The following is a 19,633-nucleotide window of genomic DNA, read 5'->3' as shown; positions in this document are numbered from 1 at the left end:
AGACCAGCAACCGGAGACTCGCGCCCAGGAGTGGAAGGACGAGGTAACCCACCGGCAGAACAGTCCGGAACCTGCTCCTCGACTCCATGAGAAGGTTGGTCGGTGACTTGTGCCTCAACCCCATCCGAAGGACGGTCGTCAACCTGCTCCTGCTCGTCCAGTTCTTCGCCCCCGATCTCCCCACTCTCCGACCCTTCATCCCCGCCCTCATCAGTGTGACCCTCCGTATTCCCGCTGATTGGGGAAGCGATCCAAGCCGGAATTGGGGGGAGAGGCCCGGCGAAAATCTGAGACAAGTCAAAATCAGCGTCGGAGATGTCTGGCAGATCAAACTCTTCAACCTCATCCTTCAGCTGATTCATCACGGTCACGACCTGGCCCTTAAGCTCCTCATCAAGCAAGGAAATTCGACCCTCGGCGGCGAGCGTCTCCAGCATTTGAACGTTCCCAACAGCTTGGTTGTATTCAAGGAATTTCTCCCGCGACGCTTCAACCGCTTCGGCGTGGCTTTTGTGCTTCGCTAAGAGCCTCTGCACACGACCGGCCACCTCATGAAAGGCATTGATTCGCTCATGGTGCCCATATTCATCACGCCGATCCCTGAGCCTTCTCGTCTCCGAGCTAAGGGTTAGCTTCAGACCATTGCAGGAAGCTTCGGACTCCTTAAGCTTCGTCGAAAGAGAATCCCGTTCTTTGATAAGCCCACTCCGGTGATGTTCGAGCTTGGCCACAAGGTCGCTAAGCCTCTGGTTGGACCGAACTGCATCCCCCAATTGAGCCTCGAGGCGCTCAATCCTCTCATTCGACGCCCCTGAACGTTCCAGGTCTCGAACACGACGTTCGTAGCGGGTAGCCATGCGGTTTATACGCGCAATAAACTTTTTTAAAACAAAAAAGAAGAGAAGAAAAGGATTAAAATACACTTAAGGAAGATCTGCGAAGCGAATTGATTTAACTAACGAACCTCAAAAGACGCTTGAGCAACTTCAGTGACAGCATCGGACTCTTTCATCCTTTCAACAGAAGAAAGACGACCTTCACCATAATGGATCTTTCGAAACAACTCGGCACAAGACTGCGAGTCAGATGGAAAGGGACGAGCTCCAGATGAATGGGCAAAATCCCAGCTGAAGTCGACCGACTTCGACTTCTTTAGCGAGACAGATGGCTCTTGTTCAGGGCCATCTTTCCTTTTCTGTGACCTTTGTGGAGGGTCGGCAATGCGACCAGGAGTCCCGTCCACCTTCCTCCTTGGGAGCGTCTCTTCAGGGCCAGTATGGCGGTTAGGCGGGGGAGACCTTTGACGCGTCCGCGAAGGATCATCCACAGCTCGACGAGGGGAAGCGGGGACCTTTTTGGACGATCCTGCAGCTGGGGGATCGGAACCTCGACGAACATCCTGTCGGGGAGCCGACCGAGACGACGGCTCTGGAGCTTGGCGATAGCGAGCGGATGCATTAGGAACGTTCAAATTCAGTTTCCCCATAGTCTCAGCTAAAATAAAAAAAAATATAATGGGGACAATATCAAAACAAAGCTCGCAACGTATATATGTACAACCAAAAAACAAAAAAAAAAAAAAGGAAGGAAATAGTACCCCTTGGTCTTCGGCTAGATGCTAACTTCCGCGGACGATCCTTTCTACCCTCGGTTCCCGGCCAAACGAATGGGCAGCGGAGCTTAATCGCGTCTATTTCAGCTCGGAAAGAAGAAGGGTATGGAAGCAAACACCTCGGAATAACAACTGAAAAAAAAAAAAAGAAGGGGGGGAGAGGTTTAAAAAAAAAAAACAAAGGAAGCAAGTGAAGATAACTAATCAAGAAGGGTCGGCTACCGGGTGAAGGGTTCCACCCAGAAAACCAAGGGATCGACGGATCCTCCATAACCCCCGCGGCAACTTCCAAAAAGAAATATGAGCCTTTCCAGTTATACGTTTTACCCTTGGCACCCTCGACGAGCGTCGTCTTCTTTCCCGAGGCTACGTAATAAAGCCCGGGAGTCTTCTCCCGACTCGACGGATTCAGACACGTCAACTCTTCAAAGTGATCACAAGTGAGCTTGACCCTTGCAGCCTCGGCCATGATCGAAAGACCGACAGCATTTCGAAAGGTCGCCGGGGCAAATTGGGAAATAGCCGCCTTTCGACGAGCAAAATACGTCATCAAAAAAGACGGAAGAGGAAAGGTGAGTCCGCACTCGGTGAAGTATTTCTCTGAAAGACAAATAAAACCGGAAGGTGCATCCCAGGGACGTTGAAAGGCGTTCGGAATCAAGATCTTCGGTTTCGTGTTCAGTTTCCTGGGACGATCCGCAACAACTGTCACATCAACTTTTAATTTCCCGATACGAAGTGCGTCAACTGCCGCATCAATTTTTATCGACGTCGCCGGCATATGATTGAAGAGATTCACGGTCGGCAAAGGGACATCGTCCAAATTAGGAGAAGACAAGCCATCATTCATAGGCTCGTCTATCAGGGAAGGAATCTTGAAAGTAAGCCCAGAAGAGCTAGGGACTGCAGATCCGGGAGCAAGACGACGCTTTAACTCTTCGAATTGAGCCGCATCTGAATCCGTCGAAGACGAGTCAGAGGGTCTTGGAGAACGAGTTCGACGGCGAACAGACCTGGTAGAGCCGCTAGATTCAGAAGTCGTCGCTCGTCGAAGGTGACTTCCGGCAGAGGGATTGGACGACGCGGATCGAGGGGAATTCATAATAAAGGAAAAACGACGACACGCTAAAAGCAATATAACGACGAGATAGAAGAATGGAAAAATACCTGAACGACGGAAGCACCAAAAACACGAGAAGAAGATAACAAGGGACATCGAGGAAGCGATATTTATAGGGGGGAAAAGAAGAATCCAGAAACGCCATCATTGCAGCACGCGCTTCATGACGATCCAACTTCCGGATTTCACGCGCTCCAAGCACCAAACGCGACGATTCGACCCTAAACGTCGGAAACTGCACCTTCACGCGCTATATTCCCACGCGCAGTCCTTCGCCTAAAGACTACAAACTAGAGGCGAGGGGGGGGGGACTATTGTTAGGGGTGGATCCAACCCCAACAAAAGGGCCCGGCCCAGGAAAAAGCCCAAGGTATCCCTTTCAAGAGAAGAGGGTATTATGGTCTTTTATATGGACGAACCGACACGATTCCCTATAAATACAGGCGTACGGCCCGCATTTCAAGGGATCGTAAAAAAGGCAGCAGAATTCGTACAGCAAAAACCAGAGCTCAGCTCGTCAAAGAAAAAGTCAACGTTTTCCAGCCTATAGCTCGGAGAGTCGACAAGTCATTCAATTCCTAGATCGGCGTTGGAAGGCACGTTCAATTCCAACCCACCAATTGTCGTCTGCCAATAGCGGCACGACTCTTTCACATCCTTCAGCAGGTCCATCGGAATAGCCACACCTCGTCCAACCATGTCCTCGAGGTACGTACAAACCCCATCGACGCGACTACTTTCGCTAAAGTAGTGACTTGTGCTCTCCAACTGCCTCACATAACGGCGAAGCACGTCGATACGATCGCGACGAGCTTCGATCTCCTCCCGCTCCTCGAACGGCCTCCGACCAAGGGTGTCAAGGTCGCCCTGCTCAAGTGCGGGAACTACCACTTCCGCATATAGATCTTCGCGCCGGGTCCGCTCTTCCACCAACCGATCCCATCGCCACTTTGGGAAGAAGAGCCCTTCGTCGATCAGCGGTTCAAGACATTTCACAACCCCGTCAATACGACAGAAGTCGTAGTAACGTTCGAACGAACGACGGGTGGCAATGATGTAAGCCCTTAGCCGTTGAATGCGAGCGTTGTAATAGACGAGTTCCGATTGAATCACCTCGTCAGACCTAACGCCGAGCTGTTCCCGCGCCCTGCGTAACCACGCTGACCTAGTTGTCACCGGCATCAGAGCAACTTTCTTCTTCCTAAAAAAAAAGATAAACAACAAACACAATGAACTCACCAAGACAGAAGTGAAGGAAAACACAGACTATTTATAGAACGGGGGCACAAGTTTCCAAACGGAAAGAGCATTAAATGAGATCAATAAATCCAATAAGCAACGCTTCGAAAATAAAGCATTAAATGAGACCCTCAATTAATGCCTCCAAAAGGACGAATAAAGTTTTCAAGGGAGCCGACCCCTATACACGGCGCATAAAGTACGAGGGAGCCGACCCCAAAACACGGCAAAAGAAAGAAAGTACGAGGGAGCCGACCCCAAAACACGGCAAAAGAAAGATAGTACGAGGGAGCCAACCCCTCAACACGGCGACAACCCTGATCACGTGACCAGACCAGCAACCGGAGACTCGCGCCCAGGAGTGGAAGGACGAGGTAACCCACCGGCAGAACAGTCCGGAACCTGCTCCTCGACTCCATGAGAAGGTTGGTCGGTGACTTGTGCCTCAACCCCATCCGAAGGACGGTCGTCAACCTGCTCCTGCTCGTCCAGTTCTTCGCCCCCGATCTCCCCACTCTCCGACCCTTCATCCCCGCCCTCATCAGTGTGACCCTCCGTATTCCCGCTGATTGGGGAAGCGATCCAAGCCGGAATTGGGGGGAGAGGCCCGGCGAAAATCTGAGACAAGTCAAAATCAGCGTCGGAGATGTCTGGCAGATCAAACTCTTCAACCTCATCCTTCAGCTGATTCATCACGGTCACGACCTGGCCCTTAAGCTCCTCATCAAGCAAGGAAATTCGACCCTCGGCGGCGAGCGTCTCCAGCATTTGAACGTTCCCAACAGCTTGGTTGTATTCAAGGAATTTCTCCCGCGACGCTTCAACCGCTTCGGCGTGGCTTTTGTGCTTCGCTAAGAGCCTCTGCACACGACCGGCCACCTCATGAAAGGCATTGATTCGCTCATGGTGCCCATATTCATCACGCCGATCCCTGAGCCTTCTCGTCTCCGAGCTAAGGGTTAGCTTCAGACCATTGCAGGAAGCTTCGGACTCCTTAAGCTTCGTCGAAAGAGAATCCCGTTCTTTGATAAGCCCACTCCGGTGATGTTCGAGCTTGGCCACAAGGTCGCTAAGCCTCTGGTTGGACCGAACTGCATCCCCCAATTGAGCCTCGAGGCGCTCAATCCTCTCATTCGACGCCCCTGAACGTTCCAGGTCTCGAACACGACGTTCGTAGCGGGTAGCCATGCGGTTAATACGCGCAATAAACTTTTTTAAAAAAAAAAAGAAGAGAAGAAAAGGATTAAAATACACTTAAGGAAGATCTGCGAAGCGAATTGATTTAACTGACGAACCTCAAAAGACGCTTGAGCAACTTCAGTGACAGCATCGGACTCTTTCATCCTTTCAACAGAAGAAAGACGACCTTCACCATAATGGATCTTTCGAAACAACTCGGCACAAGACTGCGAGTCAGATGGAAAGGGACGAGCTCCAGATGAATGGGCAAAATCCCAGCTGAAGTCGACCGACTTCGACTTCTTTAGCGAGACAGATGGCTCTTGTTCAGGGCCATCTTTCCTTTTCTGTGACCTTTGTGGAGGGTCGGCAATGCGACCAGGAGTCCCGTCCACCTTCCTCCTTGGGAGCGTCTCTTCAGGGCCAGTATGGCGGTTAGGCGGGGGAGACCTTTGACGGGTTTCCACAGCTCGACGAGGGGAAGGGGGGACCTTTTTGGACGATCCTGCAGCTGGGGGATCGGAACCTCGACGAACATCCTGTCGGGGAGCCGACCGAGACGACGGCTCTGGAGCTTGGCGATAGCGAGCGGATGCATTAGGAACGTTCAAATTCAGTTTCCCCATAGTCTCAGCTAAAATAAAAAAAAATATAATGGGGACAATATCAAAACAAAGCTCGCAACGTATATATGTACAACCAAAAAAAAAAAAAAAGGAAATAGTACCCCTTGGTCTTCGGCTAGATGCTAACTTCCGCGGACGATCCTTTCTACCCTCGGTTCCCGGCCAAACGAATGGGCAGCGGAGCTTAATCGCGTCTATTTCAGCTCGGAAAGAAGAAGGGTATGGAAGCAAACACCTCGGAATAACAACTGTAAAAAAAAAAAGAAGGGGGGGAGAGGTTTAAAAAAAAAAAACAAAGGAAGCAAGTGAAGATAACTAATCAAGAAGGGTCGGCTACCGGGTGAAGGGTTCCACCCAGAAAACCAAGGGATCGACGGATCCTCCATAACCCCCGCGGCAACTTCCAAAAAGAAATATGAGCCTTTCCAGTTATACGTTTTACCCTTGGCACCCTCGACGAGCGTCGTCTTCTTTCCCGAGGCTACGTAATAAAGCCCGGGAGTCTTCTCCCGACTCGACGGATTCAGACACGTCAACTCTTCAAAGTGATCACAAGTGAGCTTGACCCTTGCAGCCTCGGCCATGATCGAAAGACCGACAGCATTTCGAAAGGTCGCCGGGGCAAATTGGGAAATAGCCGCCTTTCGACGAGCAAAATACGTCATCAAAAAAGACGGAAGAGGAAAGGTGAGTCCGCACTCGGTGAAGTATTTCTCTGAAAGACAAATAAAACCGGAAGGTGCATCCCAGGGACGTTGAAAGGCGTTCGGAATCAAGATCTTCGGTTTCGTGTTCAGTTTCCTGGGACGATCCGCAACAACTGTCACATCAACTTTTAATTTCCCGATACGAAGTGCGTCAACTGCCGCATCAATTTTTATCGACGTCGCCGGCATATGATTGAAGAGATTCACGGTCGGCAAAGGGACATCGTCCAAATTAGGAGAAGACAAGCCATCGTTCATAGGCTCGTCTATCAGGGAAGGAATCTTGAAAGTAAGCCCAGAAGAGCTAGGGACTGCAGATCCGGGAGCAAGACGACGCTTTATCTCTTCGAATTGAGCCGCATCTGAATCCGTCGAAGACGAGTCAGAGGGTCTTGGAGAACGAGTTCGACGGCGAACAGACCTGGTAGAGCCGCTAGATTCAGAAGTCGTCGCTCGTCGAAGGTGACTTCCGGCAGAGGGATTGGACGACGCGGATCGAGGGGAATTCATAATAAAGGAAAAACGACGACACGCTAAAAGCAATATAACGACGAGATAGAAGAACGGAAAAATACCTGAACGACGGAAGCACCAAAAACACGAGAAGAAGATAACAAGGGACATCGAGGAAGCGATATTTATAGGGGGGAAAGAAGAATCCAGAAACGCCATCATTACAGCACGCGCTTCATGACGATCCAACTTCCGGATTTCACGCGCTCCAAGCACCGAACGCGACGATTCGACCCTAAACGTCGGAAACTGCACCTTCACGCGCTATTCTCCCACGCGCAGTCCTTCGCCTAAAGACTACGAACTAGAGGCGAGGGGGGGGGGACTGTTGTTAGGGGTGGATCCAACCCCAACAAAAGGGCCCGGCCCAGGAAAAAGCCCAAGGTATCCCTTTCAAGAGAAGAGGGTATTATGGTCTTTTATATGGACGAACCGACACGATTCCCTATAAATACAGGCGTACGGCCCGCATTTCAAGGGATCGTGAAAAAGGCAGCAGAATTCGTACAGCAAAAACCAGAGCTCAGCTCGTCCAAGAAAAAGTCAACGCTTTCCAGCCTATAGCTCGGAGAGTCGACGAGCTATCAGCCCGTCGATTACTTTGTTTGTAACTCGTTTACATTGTGTTGTAATCCGTCCTTTAGTGCCTCGGCACCGATATAATAAAGAGAACTTCGACCCTCCCTTGACCGAACTAAATATTCTAATTGTGACCAAAAGGGACATCAACAATCGTTATTACAAGATAATTAAAAAAAAATGTAAAGAATAGTAGAGAACATCCAAAGTTCTTACCAGTGGTAGCCATGAAAAAGACAACAAAGAGAACGGTGAAGCAAACTGAGTTGATGTTCTTTGCCATTTCTTTTGGTTTTGCTTTGCTTTGTCTTAAAATTTAATATTGGTGAGACATTCCATATGTCTGCTGATATCTATTTATAATTCAAATTTGTAACCTTGTTATCATTGTTTAATCTACCTTTCCGATTTTCCTAAGTACATAATGTCGCCATAATTTGTTATTATATGAAAAAAATGCACTTGACTTAGAGAATTAACCAAAAGGAAGCTCCAAGTTGTCTTCTTCGTCGTTGTAACCACGATTATATATATATATATATATGACTAATTTGATCCACCAATTTTAATTTATTAGCTTTTTCAAACTAAGTTATTTTTTTTTTGATAACTCAGTGTAAATTCTCAGGCCTAAACTAAGCTATTATATTTCATAGAAATATTTGATGTATTTGTACAAATAATATACACACGGACAATTTTTTGTTAAAGTTTTGAATAACAGTTCTAACATTACTTTGATTTCAGAAAATATGGTGGTGGATACGAAAGATTGAAAATAAGTTATTTGACCATCTATACTTAATACCTATTAAAAATATAATAAAAAGAAAAAATTTACGATATTTATCAATTATGTTTTTAATTATACTAGGACTCAGACACCCCCCGATATTGCGGGAGAAGTATTAAAAAAAAAATATATTGTTTAAAGTATTATAAATATAAAATATTTATATGAAGAATTATGGTAAAAAGCTACAATTAAAAAAATTATTATGGCAAAGTGATCCTAACTGAGAATATTGAACTAATAGTTGTAATAAGTAAATATAATTTTTAATAAGTAACTATAATTAAAAATATATTTAATAATGAGTAAAATTGTATCAACGAAAAATTAAAACTAAAATACACAACTCTTAAAAACAAAATAAAATTACGTTTAAATATTAAAATAGTTTTTAACGAAAAGATATGATAAATAGACTCAACTGTAACTTCTATATTAAGTTTTATTAAATTTTTATACTACTATAATCATTTCCAAAATTTTAGTTAAATTATAGAATAATACTGAATATTAGATATTAATATTCAAATTATTTAGATTCAACATAAAACGGAAAATTTATTTCAACGAACAATGATTTATTAGTTATTGATGAAGAGACAAATATACAGAGGGTTCAAAAGATATGACAATTTAAATAGACATACCTATTAGAATGAAAAGTTGTGATGAAAAAATCTGAATAAAATATAGTGATAAGATACAACTCTACAATGAACAAATATCACTGTTTGAATTTTTTTTAAAAATAAAACCAATTTTTTTTTACAAAAAAGTACTACGAAATGTCATAACTGTTGTTCTCATTTATTCTTATTGTTATTATTATTTTTAAATATTAAAAAAGAAAATTTAACGAAAAGTTACGATAAATAGATGCAATTGTAAATTCTATATTAAGTTGTGTTAAATTTCTCTATTGATATAATCTTTTTTTCCACAATTTTAGTTAGATTATAGAATAACGTTGAATATTAGATATTAATATTAAATTATTTAGATTCAACATAAAATGAAAAATTTGTTTCAACGAACTTGTTAGTTAGTGATGAAGAGACAAATATAAAGAGAGTTCAAAAAGCATGATTATTTAAATAGACATACCTAATAGAACGAAAAGTTGTGATGAAAAAATATAAATAAAATATAGTGAAAAGACACAACTCTATAATGAACATATAAAACCGTTTGAATTTTAAAAAACAAATAAAAACAATTTTTTTACAAAAATGTACTACGAAAAATCGCAACTGTTGTGTCTGCACTTGATTATACCTACAAACTCATATAAACTGCTTTTAAATAGAAGACATCTTTATTACCATATTCAAAAGTCAAATCCAAAATCTCACTATATAATCCATCTAACTCTTGGAAAAAAAACTCTAGGTATTTTCATTAAAATTTATATATATAAAATTAATTAAAGTTTTAAATTAGATTCATCATTCCAAAAATTTTTTTTAGATCAAGAATTGGAGAAATTTTTTACTTTCAAGAGAATGAATGCTAGAGAATAATTTAGAGAGCTGTAGAAACCACTAAGATTAAAATTTTATATTATTTTGTGTCATGGTAAAAAAATGAAAACAGTTCAACAAGAAAAATATATATCGATTTTAAAAGATATGAATATTCGAATAAACACAACTCTACAATGAATAGTTGCAACTTTACAAAAAAAACTATTACAATAAACAATCGCAATTTTTTGTAAATTACACAATTTAAATTTTCTACAGATTTTTTTAGAAAATTATCCAAAATGTACGATTGAAAAACACAACTTTTGGTGGCATTTGCTATTATATATAGTTATAATTTTTATTAAATATATATATATAATATTAACTAAAAGTTGTAAATTAGATTCACTATTTCAAAAATCTTTTGTTAAATCAAGAATTGGAGGAATTTCTTTACTTTTAAAAGAATGAATGCTAGAGAATAATTTAGAGAGCTATAAAAACCGTTGAGATTGAAATTATATATTATTTTTTGTCATGGCAAAAAAATGAAAACAGTTCAAACAGACAAATATATATAGATTTCAAAAGATACGAATATTCAAATAGACACAACTGTACAATGAACAGTTGCAACTTTACAAAAAGCCGTTACAATGAATAATCGCAACTTTTTGTAACAATTTAAATTTTCTACAGATTTTTTTGAAAAATTATCCAAAAGGTACGATTGAACAAACATAACCTTTGGTGGCATTTTTTCGGATTGCTACTTTAACGCCCCCGAACCGTTCTATGACCACGAAGGCCATCGGACAGCCACAGGACGCTACTTGCGGAACTGCACGAGGTGATCCGGTTGAGAGACGGAAGCTGCAGACTTCCCGACCGGTCCTCCCTGGCACAACTCCACCCGCGACCGAGGTTCGCTTAGGCTTTGCAACCCTTGCGTCCCACAGCGCGCGTTGTGTTGACCCGGACAAGGCCGAGTACCATTTGCAACTTGCCATATTTTCCTAAAAACCGAATATATTACTTTAACAAAATATTACATTGTAAATAAATCATTAAAGCAATATATAAAGATAGTCGGATAATTTTTACGTAATCGTTTATGAAAATATAGGGTTTTACAAAGAACACAAGAAAACCCTATCCGGTACCCTAATGTTTGTTCCGGCTCTAGACTCACTTAGGCTTCCCTGCAAGACAAAAGTAATATCATGAGTAATCTAAGATTACTCAGTGAGCCTGGGTACCCCCTTCTCCTAAACAAGATTCTACTTTCCCCAACCCGACTACCCCGGCAAGCAAAGAAAACAAGCAAGGCAATCTAGCTAGCAAGTAATCAAAGCAACGCAGCCGAAATAATAGCGGAAGCAAATAAACAACAAACAAGCGAGAGAGGTTAGATCAAAACGACTCGACTCGCACGATCTAGACTTGTTATCCACAGAGAAAGACGACTAAAGGAACTTTAGACTCTTAACTCTACATGACTCACAAGGACGACTAGAATAAACAAGGGACGCTTGAAATATCCTAGACTCCTTCACCCATCAACCACACAAAGACGTCCAGAATAAAACAAGAGAATACTTGAAATACCCTAGACTCTTTCACCTAAGGGCCCTCGATAATCTGTTCCGTTCCACAAAGTTTCCCATGCCGAGACCACAAAGGTCACCAGCATGAGCCCGCAAATATGCTACATCGTCATGTAGCGGTCACGCTAGTAGCTAGCCAGCCGTGACATTGTCCTGCGCGAGTGGTCATTGGGAACTCACGCGTGACATCCGCATTTGGAACAGAAGATCGACACTCTATTCTAGCTAAGACCCGAAAAACAAATTCAAGAGACTCGTTAAAATTCCAACAACAACTCAAGCAAGAAAATCAAGCAAAAACAAGCAAGAAACTTCGAGCAAGAGTACAAAAAATAATCAATAAGCACAAGAATCACAATTCAAGCAACCTATGATTATTCTATATGCATGCAACCGATTTTATTCAACTTAAACAACTAATGCGACAAGTTTATTTAGGCATGCAACCAGTTTGATTTAACTGTTTAAATCCTCTTTGGTCGAATTCCACATATAAGTTCATTCGATTTAACCATTTAAATCCTGTAAATTCGTTTATGCATTCAAGCTAACCTCACATGAATTTATGCAATAAACTTTCAAATGAACTTAACCTTTTGAATCATGCATGCAACCGACTTTATGCAAGGAATATTGCTAGAGAATTCGCTAAGTCTCATCATGCATGCAATTCTCTTTACCAAATCTTAAGTGTTCCCTCTTACTTAAAATGCATCCAAATTCATCCTTAACCAATTATTGAGTGAGTCCAAGTTATTTATCATGCAACTCATTCATTTCCGCATGGTGGTTCTAACATGAATCTACCATATTTGCATGCATCAACTTTAAACCGAAACTACATGCATTTACTCTACATGTATTACCGCAGAACTCACCTTTCACGCCGACGATGATTACCGGACTTCACCGCACCACTCGATCAGACAATCTCCACCCTCTTTGCGTCAAACAGCTTCCCGCTTCTTTGTTTGCTTTCGATCCGCAACCAACTTTTTTTCTCAGCTCGGCACCAACACCGTCTCTTTCTTGGCTTCACTCAACCGTAAACCGCGTCTCGCTCTCGACTATCTTCGATCGCAAGTACGTCTACTCTCGATTCTCTTCGTTCGCTTTGACACAACACCGGTTCTTCTCGATGATTTCTTCGACACGATATCCGTCTTTTCTCGATGAACTCTTCGACATAATCTCCATCTATTCTCGATGGTTTCTTCCTCGCTTTTCTCTCTCGATGCAACAACCTTCTCTTCTCGATCTTCTCTTGATGCAAGCGTCGATGATCTCTCTCTCTCGATCTCTCTCTCTCTCTCGACTTTGAGAGAACAAAGCTTTAGCGTTTTAGTGAAATGAGAGAAAATAGAACAATGAAGTCTCACACCCTCTATTTATAAGCTCGAACTCCTCCTCTTCTCCCTTAGTGCGTCTTGATAAATGGAAAGCTCCTTGCTTGCATGTGGAGCGTGATTAGCACTCTCCAATTATTAATCGCCATTAAGCCCACTAACTCCATTTTATTAGTGCAAGGAAAATGCATGCAATCTGATTGGTTCATTTTTATGAGAGAAATCGATCTTTGTTTCTCTCGACAAAATCCGTCTCTCGTCCGACGTTTCTTGACGGTTCCCGGCGTTTCTCGTCTTGTTCGGTCACGCCTCTCAGTCTTCTCGACATTTCTTGTTTAGCTTTTCTCGGTCTCTCGGATGCTATCGGTCTCCTCGGCAGCATGTCTCGGATGCTTCGACGATACATCGCGGACGCTTCGATGACATGTCTCGGACGTCTCGACCATACGTCTCAGACAATTTTCTCGGTACTCTCGGACAATTTCTCGGTACTCGACCGACTCTTCCAACTCCCGATCGGTCTTAGGGTCTCGATCGCACATCTGGTAACTTCAATCTTGGCTCGGCCATCTTCCGACTCACAAATTTTTCCTCGGACTTCCTTCGGTCATTCTTCTTTATTTTGCTTCTTTTTCTTTCTTAGGTCTTTTCCAAGCCATTTCCTCGAACTTTTATTTTGGGATTTTTGCCCTTGGTGAGGGTCACTACATTCTCCCTCCCTTATAAGAATTCGTCCCTGAATTCTTAGGCCTTCTCCTTCTTTTCTTGTGATATCGATACTTCTTGACACATGTGTCCTCGTCTTGTGATTATCACTACGTCAATACCTTTATTGAAATCCTCCTTTCCTTGGTTCTTTCGTCTCCATAGTCTCACTTCATACTGGTACCACTTACACCATTTGTTGATGCTTTTAGAAAGCTTCTTCATCTCCAGCAATTACTTTGCTTCTCATTTTTCTTCGAGTTCTTGAAATACTAAGGCTTTTGCCTTATCACACCATGGTTTGTCCACTACTTCATATTCTTTACTTCTGTTTCTTAAGCTTGTTCTTGACTCTTTTCTTTTCCTCCGAATTATAACTTGGTTCACTTCTCCATCTTGATATGTTCGTCATACGACCTCGTATTTTCTCCTCTATTGACCACAAAATTTTGCTTCTCCAGCTTCTCTGGTTCCTTTGACTTCACACTCTTCTTCATTTCTCCGATTCTTTTAGCTTCGCGCTCCTTTTGATTTTCAACTTCTTTCAATTTTTTTTTTTTTTTTGGCTTCGCATCGTTTTCTTATCCTCAGTGTGTCTCCATTTGCAAGTTTCTTCTTCAACTCCCGTACTTATGAGGTTTACCAAACAAAATCTTACCCAACTCTCGCCTTTTAGCATATTAATGCTTCTCTTTCGCCGTCCATTTTTTTCTTGCACCCTCTTTGTCTTTTTGTAGACAATTTTGTCTTCTACGTATTATCTTCTTGCATCCTCTTTCGCACTTAAGCCTTGGGTCGCGCACTACTTTTGCACCTTCTGGATCGCACTTGGTCCGAACTTTTTTGTTTTGCCACTTTCGATCGATTTGCACCGCCATTTTTATTCCTTCGATTTCTTTCGAATTTGTCTCATCCTTCTCCATCATTTTTCCTCTTTTCACTTCTCCTTCTTTGATTCTTTTAATCTGAACTGGTCGCCCTTTCTTGATCGAATTTCCTTGAATTTTCTTGGACTTTCTTGAACTTCTTCTCTTTTGTCTGATCGCGCTTGTGGTGACTTACGTGAATCCTCATCGATTGCGTGCAAGCTAATTATGCAAATAATTGACTATGCAACCTATAAAACTCAAACAACAATCAAAGCAAGTAATTCAAACAAGCAAAGATTAGCAAGCAGTTAAACAACACCGCAATACGGCTAGAGAACACAAAGTACTTTTACACAAGATACGAAGGTTCTAAACCACCTAGCCGATAATCTTAAGGGTTTGGATCCTAGACAATCACAATAAAGGTTAGGTCTAGAAACAACAAAAAGAATACTATCCAACCCTTACACATAAACCCCAAAAAGAACTTCCCTTACTCCCAAAAGTTCTAGTGGTTGCTGAGCCTAGTACACGCTTCGCACGTGGACACACACTCCCTAGCTGGCTCATTAGGTGGCGGTTCAGCGGGAGACTCGGTTGAGGTAGAGGCAGCAGACATTGAGGTTCCAGCTTGATCCGTTGGGTTCGCTTCCACTCGATCAATTCGTCCTATCGGGTTCTGTCCCGTTTCCACATATCGACTGGATAGGTTCATTCTCTCTCGCACGACTCGGTATGGGCAGTTATAAGTGAAATGATCAGCGTTTCCACACTCAGTACACACAACACGTTCTGGGATCGTCAGATGTTGTGGTTTTGTCCTCCAAAAATGATTGTTCAGATGCCCCGGCATCCCACACGAATCACATGGCCTCGTGTATCTCATAAGATCTAGGTTCGGGCAGCAGTAGGCAAAGTGCCCTCGCATACCGCACCATTCGCACTCCACATTCGTCGGATCACACATGCGCCTCAGCTCCGTCCTCCAACAATTCCTTGTCCAATGTCCAATCCCTTCACACAGCTCACAGTAGGGTTGATTTCTCATATGGACTTGGTTCGGATACACCACTCTCTTCCTGGCAGTGGCTCTCACTCTCGGCCGGCCTCTTGGTTGAAAGGTCACTGGCCGTGTATCTGGTTGCTCCCTTGACTGAAACTCCTGGTAAGACATCCTTGGCCTCTTCGAACTACTCTCTCCTCTTTCAAAACCTTATTTGCTCCCGGTTCAACCTCCTTAACTCCGCCATTCTAGCGATCCTCTCCAAATATGGGTCTATCGGTTCCTCTTCTTGTTCCGGTATCACCATCCTCAAAGGTATGGCTCGAATGGGACTATTGCGCCTTAGCACAATCTGGTTTGGCACTACTTGATCTGGCCTTACTTGACTTGGTCCACCTTGGTCTCTCACAACTTGACTCGTACTAGCTCTCAACCTCGCGTCCTCTCTAGGCTCCCCACTCGCATCAGTTTCTTGATCTCGATCTCTCGGTATCGGGTCTTGCTCATTCCTTGGCTCCACTACAAAAGTTAGAATCCCCTCCTCGTCACTCGATAAGAGGTCGACCACCTCTACACACCGCTCCTTTCTCGTCGTCGGTTCCCCATTCTTAGAGTCTCCATCGGCTGGATTCTCTTCTTTCTTGGCTTCCGGTACAATAACTTCTCCATCGTCTTCGTTCGCTCTCTCCGGTGAGCGCATCTCATTCAACATTAGGAGAATCCTCGCAACCGTCTCTGGTCTCTCCTCTGCTGGTCGCTCCGCACTGGTACCTCCGGTCTCCGGTACAACTCCCGTACCACTAGCGGCACCTTCTTCTTCTGGCACGTACACATCCGTCAAGAAATCTAGGATTCTATCGATTGCCTCCGGGTACTCTCTCATATAGTTCTTGGGACTGATATCGTCGCCCTGATCCTCAACAAGATCCAACAGCAATTTCTGTAGCTTATCGGCGAGCTCCACCTCTGCCTCTCCATGATCTCCCACAGGAACAGTTTCAAACTTTCCTTGCGCATCCATTCGAACTTGGAGATGACTTGGCTCACCAATCTCCAATACAATCGTCTGGTCATCTTGATCCGTTTCCAACTCCTCCGTTTCTTCTAAGCACTCGGACGAATCAGTCTTGATAGACAAGTTGGTGTCATCAGCGTCAAATACCCCGTCCTCATCCCAATCATTCGAATCATTTGGCTCTTGACTGTTTTCTGACTCCGTTGACAAGAACCCATTGTGATGCCCACAATCCTCATGTCTCGGCCCCTCATCTCCTAAACCATACCCGCAACCTGAATCACCTGAAGACATCTAAACCCCACAAGAAACAAGGTAAGATGCTTAGTCCATTCTAAGGTTCAACTTAAAACTAGACAAGCAAACAACCAGAAAAAATCTTTGTGTTTTTGCCACACATTTATTCGATAAAACTTTGAAATGCACAAGTGCTCGCGGGTTCGAAAACACCGCTCTGATACCACCGTTGTAACGCCCCCGAACCGTTCTATGACCACGAAGGTCATCAGACAGCCATAGGACGCTGCTTGCAGAACTGCACCGAGCTGATCCGGTCGACGGATGGAAGCTGCAGACTTTCCGACCGGTCCTCCCTGGCACAACTCCACCTGCGACCGAGGTTCGCTTAGGCTTTGCAACCCTTGCGTCCCACAGCGTGCGTTGTGTTGACCCGGACAAGGCCGAGTACCATTTGCAACTTGCCATGTTTCCCGAAAACCGAATATATTACTTTAACAAAATATTACATTGTAAATAAATCATTAAAGCAATATATAAAGATAGTCGGATAATTTTTACATAATCGTTTATGAAAATATAGGGTTTTACAAAGAACACAAGAAAACCCTATCCGGTACCCTAATGTTTGCTCCGGCTCTAGACTCACTTAGGCTTCCCTGCAAGACAAAAGTAATATCATGAGTAATCTAAGATTACTCAGTGAGCCTGGGTACCCCCTTCTCCTAAACAGGATTCTACTTTCCCCAACCTGACTACCCCGGCAAACAAAGAAAACAAGCAAGGCAATCTAGCTAGCAAGTAATCAAAGCAACGCAGCCGAAATAATAGCGGAAGCAAATAAACAACAAACAAGCGAGAGAGGTTAGATCAAAACGACTCGAGTCGCACGATCTAGACTTGTTATCCACAGAGAAAGACGACTAAAGGAACTTTAGACTCTTAACTCTACACGGCTCACAAGGACTAATAGAATAAACAAGGGACGCTTGAAATATCCTAGACTCCTTCACCCATCAACCACACAAAGACGTCTAGAATAAAACAAGAGAATACTTGAAATACCCTAGACTCTTTCACCTAAGGGCCCTCGATAATCTGTTCCGTTCCACAACGTTTCCCATGCCGAGACCACAAAGGTCACCAGCATGAGCCCGCAAATATGCTACATCGTCATGTAGCGATCACGCTAGTAGCTAGCCAGCCGTGACATCGTCCCGCGCGAGTGGTCATCGGGAACTCACGCGTGACATCTGCATTTGGAACAGAAGATCGACACTCCATTCTAGCTAAGACTCGAGAAACAAATTCAAGAGAGTCGCTAAAATACCAACAACAACTCAAGCAAGAAAATCAAGCAAAAACAAGCAAGAAACTTCGAGCAAGAGTACAAAAAATAATCAATAAGCACAAGAATCACAATTCAAGCAACCTATGATTATTCTATATGCATGCAACCAATTTTATTCAACTTAAGCAACTAATGCGACAAGTTTATTTAGGCATGCAACCAATTTGATTTAACCGTTTAAATCCTCTTTGGTCCAATTCCACATATAAGTTCATTCGATTTAACCATTTAAATCCTTTAAATTTATCTATGCATTCAAGCTAACCTCACATGAATTTATGCAATAAACTTTCAAATGAACTTAACCTTTTTAATCATGCATGCAACCGATTTTATGCAAGGAATATTGCTAGAGAATTCGCTAAGTCTCATCATGCATGCAATTCTCTTTACCAAATCTTAAGTGTTCCCTCTTACTTAAAATGCTTCCAAATTCATCCTTAACCAATTATTGAGTGAGTCCAAGTTATTTATCATGCAACTCGTTCATTTCTGCATGGTGGTTCTAACATGAATCCTACTATATTTGCATGCATCAACTTTAAACTGAAACTATATGCATCTACTCTACATGCATTACCACAGAACTCACCTTTCACGCCGATGATGATTACCGGACTTCACCGCACCACTCGATCAGATAATCTCCACCCTCTTCGCGTCAAACAGCTTCCCGCTTCTTTGTCCGCTTTCGATCCGCAACCAACTTCTTTTCTCGGCTCGGCACCAACACCGTCTCTTTCTTGGCTTCACTCAACAGTAAACCGCGTCTCGCTCTCGACTATCTTCGATCGCAAGTACGTCTACTCTCGATTCTCTTCGATCGCTTCGACACAACACCGGTTCTTCTCGATGATTTCTTTGACACAATATCCGTCTTTTCTCGATGAACTCTTCGACAGAATCTCCGTCTATTCTCGATGGTTTCTTCCTCGCTTTTCTCTCTCGATGCAACAACCTTCTCTTCTCGATCTTATCTTGACGCAAGCGTCGATGATCTCTCTCTCTCGATCTCTCTCTCTCTCGACTTTGAGAGAACAAAGCTTTAGTGTTTTAGTGAAATGAGAGAAATGAGAGAAAATAGAACAATGAAGTCTCACACCCTCTATTTATAAGCTCGAACTCCTCCTCTTCTCCCTTAGTGCGTCTTGACAAATGGCAAGCTCCTTGCTTGCATGTGGAGCGTGTTTAGCATTCTCCAATTATTAATCGCCATTAAGCCCACTAACTCCATTTTATTAGGCATGGAAATGCATGCAATCTGATTGGTTCATTTTTATGAGAGAAATCGATCTTTGTTTCTCTCGACAAAACCCGTCTCTCGTATGACGTTTCTCGACGGTTCCCGGCGTTTCTCGTCTCGTTTGGTCACGCCTCTTGGTCTTCTCGACATTTCTTGGTCAGCTTTTCTCGGTCTCTCGGATGCTATCGGTCTCCTCGGCAGCATGTCTCGGATGCTTCGACGATACGTCTTAGACAATTTTCTCGGTACTCTCGGACAATTTTCTCGGTACTCGACCGACTCTTCAAACTCCCGATTGGTCTTAGGGTCTCGATCGCACATCTGGTTACTTCAATCTTGGCTCGGCCATCTTCCGACTCACGAATTTTTCCTCGGACTTCCTTTGGTCATTCTTCTTTATTTTGCCTCTTTTTCTTTCTTAGG

General features: G+C 43.4%; 1 protein-coding gene across 1 annotated transcript; it reads right to left on the bottom strand.

Annotated features, from left to right (window-relative positions):
* On the bottom strand, positions 3,300-7,030 carry LOC104715266. Its single transcript, XM_010432685.2, has 5 exons — positions 6,114-7,030; positions 5,878-6,024; positions 5,267-5,784; positions 4,297-5,180; positions 3,300-3,933 (listed from the first exon to the last, which is right to left on the bottom strand). Exons 1-5 carry the CDS (start codon positions 6,991-6,993, stop codon positions 3,300-3,302), a joined length of 3,063 nt encoding a protein of 1,020 aa, XP_010430987.1. The 5' UTR covers positions 6,994-7,030.

Source organism: Camelina sativa, chromosome 9 (genome assembly GCF_000633955.1).
Source record: "Camelina sativa cultivar DH55 chromosome 9, Cs, whole genome shotgun sequence".
Classification (NCBI taxonomy): Eukaryota; Viridiplantae; Streptophyta; class Magnoliopsida; order Brassicales; family Brassicaceae; genus Camelina; species Camelina sativa.
This window is presented reverse-complemented; position numbering and strand designations above follow the sequence as displayed.